The 8,922-nt window shown below is 36.0% G+C and overlaps 1 protein-coding gene and 1 pseudogene across 1 annotated transcript; both read left to right on the plus strand.

The window, feature by feature from the left end:
* The first annotated feature begins 3,005 nt into the window (after nt 1–3,005).
* Nucleotides 3,006–4,894, plus strand: LOC107418303 (tetrahydroberberine oxidase-like; annotated as a pseudogene).
* Nucleotides 4,895–6,615: 1,721 nt separating this feature from the next.
* On the plus strand, nt 6,616–8,214 carry LOC107433832 (tetrahydroberberine oxidase-like). The gene has a single exon (XM_016045194.3). The coding sequence runs from the start codon at nt 6,616–6,618 to the stop codon at nt 8,212–8,214; it is 1,599 nt and encodes a 532-aa protein (XP_015900680.3).
* Nucleotides 8,215–8,922: the final 708 nt, after the last annotated feature.

An 8,922-nucleotide genomic window follows, 5' to 3' on the forward strand; every position in this document is an offset into this window, starting at 1 on the left:
TGTTCCCCTTTTTAAAACATTTTCACAAAACCCGATGTACGTACTCCCCGAAAACCAAGGGACCAAATAATTTAATAAACAACATATAAATAAATAAATACCCCAAATATAAATAAACTGCAATAAATTATAATAAATAATTTTGTACTCTTTGGAGTTTGAAATTTTATCTGAAAATTACACTTGACAATTACACCTGAGGCACCACACCATATACCGGTGATGCCCTCCGATACCCAGCGTCCCGAGCACCAATTGGCGGGGGGTTAAAGAGAGAAACCTGCAACGGCACTTCGGCGTCCCGACAGTACCGCTGCTGAAACCATCTCCCGGCCAAGGAGGGGGGCGGCTGTGTGCAAACAAACTTGCCTGCCCACGGTCCAATGGCAACAACGGGAGAAATAATAACCGCGCGCTAAACCACATAATACCTGTGCGCTACCACGTGTCCATACACCAGAATACCAATACTGTATGAGTGCGTCTAAAAATAAACATTATTAACCAACCGTACCGTTTTCTAAAATTACCGTGGAAAATACATTAAATTCTCACACTTACCATCCCACATATTTTTATTTAATAAACCGGTACGAAACAGCAATAACAACAAACCACAATTTTCTCGAAATACGAGATGCAATCATAAAAATACCGCGGGCATAATTTATAAAATTTAAACAAATATTTTCGTAAAATATTTAACCCAATTATGCCCGGAAAATCAAATTTAAAACCACGTACAAATACTACCAAAATACACTTTGCTCATGCATAAAAAATTAAACCACAATATAATTCATAATTAAATCACACCACATGAGCATAATTTAAATACCAATTTAAATACCAATTAAACATAATTAATTGCCCAAAATAATTTTTGAAGGTGGTTCACTCACCTGGAGCACGCAATAATCCTAAGATCCACCATGGGATCAATTCCACGACTCACCGGTGCTCTTAGAACACAATTCACACACAGTCAAATAAATTAATATTTTAATCGGGTAAATAATACCCGATACCCGGGGGGTCAAACACAAACGTTATCCAAAATTGACAAATTATATACCGAATCAAAGCTTGAGCGACGAGGATTACAAATCCGGTCTCCATCGACCCCAATTCCACCGGAGGTGGCAGGAAAGCTTCGGCCGGTTTTCAATTCCTCGTATCTCGCAAACCGCTTCGAATTTTTGAGATTGGAGTCCATATTTGGACTCAGAGCACCCAAAATAGGGTTAGAGGAGGTTTAATTCGGACTGGGCTGGCCGGAAACGGCGAGAATCGCCGGAAAAATTTCACCTCGCCGCCGCGACTTCGCCGGCCGACCGGCAGCCAAATTTGGCTGGTGAACTCACCGGCGTGTGGGTTTGGACGGTGGCCGGCGCGTGAGGACTATGGGTGGCCGGAATTCAAAAAGACGGTGAGGCCGAGAGGGAGAAAGGAAAGGAAAGGAAGAAGAAGGAGGAAGAAGAAGAAGAAAGGGAAGGCTTCGGGATGGCTGGGCAGGTGTTTTCCCACGTGGGGAAAGGAAAAGAAAAAGAAAAGAAAAAAAAGAAAAAGAAAAAAATAAAATGAAATAAAAATAATTAAATAATTAAATAAAAATATTATTATTTAAAATAATAATAAAAATAATTTGATTTTAAACATGGTTGACATGTGGCATTTCAACATGGTGACACATGGTCACCTTCAGTAAGTCACACGTGGCACATCGTTACGCGTTTAAAAAAATAAAGTATTTGAAAAACTCTACAAGTCCATAACTTTCAAACCACATGTCCAAATCGGACGTGCCACTAGTCTACGGACTCATATTGACGAGCACTTCACAACCATGCTTGAGTCAAAGCTCAACCTTGCATGAATAAAAAGTCAACTTCGGCACCCCTTGGACAGTTTGGATCTCAATTTGTTTTGCTCATAACTTTCAAACCGTAGCTCCGTTTTCAACGTGCTACCAGTCTACGAACTTGTGCCAGCGTGTACTTTGTAACGGTACCTCAGTCAACCTAGAATTCCAACCGGATCAAAAAGTCAACTTTTGACCCCTTTGGTCACAGTCAACGGTCAACCTCGGTCAACGTGCAAAAATTCCGACATGGTTCGGGACGGGGTGTTACAGTTGATATGAGCCTAACTCTATAAATATCATATGGAACACATATGAAATTGTGCTTTCTTTTTTTCGCCATTACTTGCTAATGTTAACAAACATTTGAGACAAACAAATTACAAGCACTTAGGAAAAAAATAATAAAAATAAGAATATTACCGAACCACGCCTAATTAATTGTTACTTGCTTCTTTGTTTTTTTTATTTTATTTTTTTAAACATACAATAATTGGATAATTTATAGCTATGTTTCTTCTAGGAAAAAAATTTTCATGCAGCATAATATATATGTGATCCGTATAGTCAAACAATAAAAACTGTTTATTTGAAAGTGTGTAGTGCATCATTAATACATATGGCATGAGTCTTCTTTCAGCCATTTTTTTAGAAGGCTTATTTCTTTTGATTGAAATTAATAGTCAAATATATGTATGTATATTTTACGTCTATTATATTTAATTTGTTAAAGCTTTCAAATCCAATACATATGGTATGGTGATGATGTAGTAATACATATTGCACGAATCATCCTTCGGTCATGTTTTTAGAAGGATTTCTCTTGGTTAAATTAATACTCATATAAATATTATATTTGATTTGCATCAAGCATTAAGCCCAATACATGCATCGTGGGCGATGGACGATCATACTCATCTGAAACGATATATTATATATAATATATGTATAATGTATGTATGAAGTCAGAGGTCAAATTTCAACAACGTTGCAAATTGACTTTCTTTTTTGATTTATTGGTTTCAAACTTCTAGGCGTCCTTCATTCCATTTTGAATATACATCAATTGAATTAGATATGGTTGACTTCTCTCATTATTAAAGTAGTTGGTGATGATCGTGGTAACAAAAACCCAAAAGGAGAAAAAGCTATAAATAAACTATATCTTGGTTCACTTTTTAATCAGAAAACCAGCAAAAATGAAGTCAGAATCACCTTCTTCATTAATTTTTCCTCTTCTTGTTGTTCTTCTTTTTTCAATTTCAGGGCCAGCTTCTTCATCTCGAACCCATGAAAACTTTCTTCAATGTCTTTCCCATTCTCCAAACACCACTTCCATTTCCCAACTCATCTACACCCCAACACATCTCTCATATTCATCCATCTTAAATTTTTCCATACAAAATCCAAGATTCTCTTCTCCCTCTACCCCGAAACCCATCGTTATTCTCACACCAGTGCATGTTTCACATGTCCAAGCAGCCATTAACTGTTCAAGAAAACATGGCATGCAGATTAGGGTTCGAAGCGGTGGCCATGACTATGAAGGTCTTTCGTACGTTTCTGACGTACCATTCGTCGTGATCGATCTGGTCAAACTCCGTTCGATCGCGGTAGATGTAGATAACGAGTCAGCATGGATTGGAGCTGGTGCCACTCTTGGTGAAGTTTATTATGGAATCGCAGAGAAAAGTAGAACTCTTGGCTTTCCTGCTGGTATTTGCCCTACAGTTGGTGTTGGCGGACATTTAAGTGGAGGAGGCTACGGAACTATGTTGCGAAAATATGGCATTGCAGCTGAACATGTTGTCGATGCACATATAGTTGATGCTGAAGGAAGATATCTTGACAGAGAATCCATGGGAGAAGATCTCTTTTGGGCCATTCGAGGAGGTGGAGGAGCGAGCTTTGGAGTTGTTCTTGCATGGAAGATTAAGCTTCTTCCTGTTCCATCAACTGTGACTGTATTCACGGTTAATAGGAACTTGGAACAAAATGCAACCAAACTCGTTCATCGTTGGCAACATGTTGCCGACAAACTCGATGAAGATCTATTTATCAGAGTCATCTTGCAAAGTGTGAGTGCCGGCGAAGAAGGGAAGAAAACGATACAAGCTGCATTCAATTCATTGTTCTTGGGAGGAGTTGATAGGCTGCTTCCATTGATGGAGAAGAGCTTTCCCGAGCTCGGTTTAACGAAAGAGGATTGCACCGAAATGAGTTGGATAGAATCCACACTTTACTTTAATGGATTCGCAAGTGGAGAATCATTGGAAGTTTTGCTTGACAGAAGTCCTTCAGGAGTGATACTGCCTTTCAAAATAAAATCTGACTACGTGAAAGAGCCTATTTCCGAAATTTCATGGGAAAGGATTTGGGAAAAGATTTATGAAGAAGAGGTGGGCAAGGCTATGCTAATCTTGGTTCCTTATGGGGGGAAAATGAAGGAGGTTTCGGAATCCGAAATTCCGTTCCCGCACAGAGCTGGAAATATCTACAAAATTCAGTACTTGCTGAATTGGGAAGAAAAGGGGAATGAAGCTGCGCAAAGGCATATAAACTGGATGAGAAAGTTTTATGCTTACATGACTCCCTATGTGTCCAAAAATCCAAGAGCCGCATATTTGAATTATAGGGATCTTGATATTGGAACAAATAGCAAAGGAATTACTAGTTACACAGAATCAAGCATATGGGGGATCAAGTATTTCAAGAATAATTTCAATAGGTTGGTTTATATAAAGACTGTGGTTGATCCTACCAACTTCTTTAGGAATGAACAAAGCATTCCACCTCTTTCATCAAGGGTGAAGAAACCAGGCAATTAGATTTGAAATTTTTGGGTTTGCCCCAAAAAAAAAAAGGTCATGTGGACTTTAGGAGTATATATATATATATATATATATAGGATTTTACTATAAGGTGTACATGTATTGATTAAATAGTAGTTGTGTCCAAAATTTAGTTTTGCATTTATATAATTTAATTTAATAAAATTCATTTGGCTTGCCCGCTAATTAAATAATTAGAATTTCTTTATATTTTGCAAGTGGGTTGCAGCCCTTTCTTAAACTATGGTGTTTTTTGATGAAATAACAATACAGTTAACAAGTAATCGACAAAACAACGAATCAAAGAATTCTTCAAAATATATATATATTGATTGCAATACCCATTTACACTTGGTTACAGCTTTGTATTTATACTGTACAAGACAACAAAACCGATATGCACAGAATAACAAAACCCAACAAGACTTCAGGACTATTGCTTAATTGGAATCCCTTCAGCTAATTAAGGAATTACGGCAAACCAAACTATGGAAGAGATCATCTTGATCTCCAACTCTTAGGACCCGTAGCATATATATCCTCGCTAGATATCTTATCAATTTTCTCTTTCTCAATATGCCTTTTTTTATTTTTTTATTTTTTATTTTATTTTTGGGCGAAATATGCGTGTGTGTTTGCTCGTATGTATGTAAATATACCAACCGCTGGATATTATCATATTATAATGAATAGGCATTGACCGCTAGATTTGGTCAATTTGGAGAACCGAGAAAAGACAAAAACAGATTTGGTCAATTTTAGTTTGTATCTGTTTCGTACTGTTGAATTAATACCGACAATGATACTTTCCGCTACTAACTTTTTATGGGCACGAATTTGATTATCAAGATCAAAGTTTGTGATATAATTTTTTGTTCCAAAAGAAAAAAAAATATTGTTAAAAATATTTTGTCAGGTTTTTATTAATAATTATTTGTAACTAGTTTTTATCAAATTTTTTGATCTAAAATTGTAGACTAAATAATATTTGTCATTACTAATGACATCAAAATCTAATATATGCATGATGATTATATTAATTAGTTTTGTTCAAAAGAAATTTAAGTAGTAAAAGGGAATTCAATTTCTAGGAGATAACCTATAGGTGGCAATTTGTTTGCCCCATGTTGCCCCATCATAGCAGGCAGTTGTGTTGGATGATCTAACAGCCGCAGTTCATGTATAAATACTCTCGACATATCAATAGAAATACTTACTTTGTTTTATTTTAAGTCTTTCAATCTCGTATTCTTTATGCTTGAAAAAAGTTGCGTGGTACTTTATCATATGTTAGTTTTGCTTACATATGTGAATATTAATTGTCCATGCATTGATAATGTATGTTCCTACCTCGTTATGTCTCAATTATTGTTATTCTTATAAAGTATTTCTTCAAATACAAGGTTTAAACTTTAAAGTGAAAATTCTCTCACTCAAGTTATAATAAAAAAAAGAAAAAAGAAAAAAAGAAATATCACGATCATGTCGGAAAGCTCAATTCTGTTAACATGTTCTTCAAGAATGTAAATAAATTTTGCAACGATTCACATGGATAATATATGCTTGAATAGAAAATTTCCATAATAAATATAATTACAAAACAAAATTAATTATCCAGGATTTATTTCATATTTTTTTATTAATTTTATTCTTAAAAAGTACGTCTAGTATATCTCTATTGATAAGCTATTTATGTAAATGCTACACATGCTGATCTTTATTTGCCCATTGAAAGAAGTAACTAAGGAATTGATTTAAATTATAAAATTGATAATAATCTAAGAATTGGTGTAGGGAGACCCGTGTTTATTCATGCACAAGAAGGGTTATATAAGTTTCTTTTTATTTGTTGATTTATTTTTAATAAATTGAGGGAGATTTCAGCACCAACAATTAATATTGAAGTCTGATTTGTCTTCAATAATGTTTCCGCTTGCATTTGTTATTCTGTTATCAATTTCAGGGGCTGCTTTTTCAGCTGAGACCCACGAAAACTTTCTTCAATGTCTTTCCCAATCTCCAAACGCGAGTGCCATTTCCCAGCTCATTTACACTCCTACACATCCCTCATATTCATCCATCTTAAATTTTTCCATACAAAATCCAAGATTCTCTTCTCCCTCCACCCCAAAACCCCTCGTTATTCTTACACCATTGCATGTTTCACATGTCCCAGCAGCCATTAACTGTTCCCGGCATCATGGCATGCAGATTAGAGTTCGAAGCGGTGGCCATGACTATGAAGGTCTTTCGTACGTTTCTGACGTACCATTCCTTGTAATCGATCTGATAAACCTCACTTCGATCACGGTAGATCTTGAAGAAAGCACCGCATGGATTGAAGCTGGTTCTACAATCGGCGAAGTTTATTACAGAATTGCAGAGAAAAGTAGAACTCTCGGATTTCCTGCTGCTATTATCCCCACTGTGGGTGTTGGTGGACATTTAAGTGGAGGAGGCTACGGAACTATGTTGCGAAAATATGGCATAGCAGCTGAACATGTTGTTGATGCACATATAGTTGATGCTGAAGGAAGATTTCTTGATAGAGAATCCATGGGAGAAGATCTCTTCTGGGCTATTCGAGGTGGTGGAGGAGCGAGCTTTGGAGTTGTTCTTGCATGGAAGATTAAGCTCCTTCCTGTTCCATCAACTGTGACTGTATTCACAGTTAATAGGAACTTGGAACAAAATGCAACCAAACTCGTTCATCGTTGGCAAAATGTCGCGGACAAACTTGATGAAGATCTGTTTATTAGAGTCATCTTGCAAAGTGTAATTACCGGTGAAGAAGGGAAGAAAACAATACAAGCTTCATTCAATTCATTGTTCTTAGGAGTTGATAGGCTTCTTCCGTTGATGGAGAAGAGCTTTCCCGAGCTCGGTTTAACGAAACAAGATTGCAACGAAATGAGTTGGATCGAATCCACTCTTTACTTTAGTGGATTCCCAAGTGGAGAATCATTGGAAGTTTTGCTTGACAAGCGTCCTTCACGAGTGATATTACCTTTCAAAATAAAATCTGACTATGTGAAAGAACCTATTTCCGAAACTTCATTGGAAGGAATATGGGAAAAGATTTATGAAGAAGAGGTGGGAAAGGCTATGCTAATCTTTGTTCCTTATGGAGGGAAAATGAAGGAGGTTTCGGAATCCGAAATTCCATTCCCACACAGAGCTGGAAATATCTACAAAATTCAATACTTGCTGAATTGGGAAGAAGAAGGGAATGAAGCTGCACAAAGTCATATAAGTTGGATGAGAAAGTTTTATGATAATATGACTCCCTTTGTGTCCAAAAATCCAAGAGCTGCATATTTGAATTATAGAGATCTCGATATTGGAAAAAATGGCAAGGGAAATACTAGTTACACTGAATCTAGCATATGGGGGATCAAGTATTTCAAAAATAATTTCGATAGGTTGGTTCAAGTAAAGACTGTGGTCGATCCAACCAACTTCTTTAGGAATGAACAAAGCATTCCACCTCTTTATTCAAGGGTGAGGAAAACGGGCAACTAAAATTGAAATTCTCGGGTTTGCCCAAAAAAAAGAAAAAAGTCATGTTGACTTTATGAGTATATTCTCTCTCTCTCTATATATATATATATATATATAGCATTTTGCTACATGGTGTATTGATCAAATAGTAGTTGTGTCAAATTTTATTTTTGCATTTATAGTTTAAATTAATAAAATCCATATGGCTTGCCCGCTAATTAAATAATTAGAATTTCTTCGAAACTTTGCAAGTAGGAACGTTGCAGCCCTTTCTAAAATTGCGGTGTTTTTCCTATCTATCAATATGCATGCATGTGTGTCTGTTCATGAATGTATATGTCACCAATCGTTGGATATATCATGAATAGGCATTGACCGCTAGATTTGGTCAATTTAGAGAACCGAGAAATGACAAAAACAGATGTGGTCAGTTTTAGTTTGTATCCGTTTCATACTGTTGAATAATAACAATAATATTCATCCGTAATAATAATAGTAATAATAATAATAATAATACTTTTTCAACCATTATGTCACCAACTTTTTTTTTTTCAACGTACACTACCGAAAAAAAAAAAAAAAAAAAAAGGGGAGCAACGTTTACAATTTTTCTGATTGCCACTAAAAAAATTGTCACTGAAGCCCATCAACTGCGACAAACATTTCATTGACACATTAGCAGGCATGCTTCAATGAGAATAATTGTCCTGCCCACATTAGTACGATTGA

This window comes from Ziziphus jujuba, chromosome 1, assembly GCF_031755915.1.
Source record: "Ziziphus jujuba cultivar Dongzao chromosome 1, ASM3175591v1".
Taxonomy (NCBI): domain Eukaryota; kingdom Viridiplantae; phylum Streptophyta; class Magnoliopsida; order Rosales; family Rhamnaceae; genus Ziziphus; species Ziziphus jujuba.

Bases quoted from the DNA above. Each gene is read 5' to 3' on its own strand.
- LOC107433832 (XM_016045194.3), top strand. From the start codon at position 6,616: ATGTTTCCGCTTGCATTTGTTATTCTGTTATCAATTTCAGGGGCTGCT.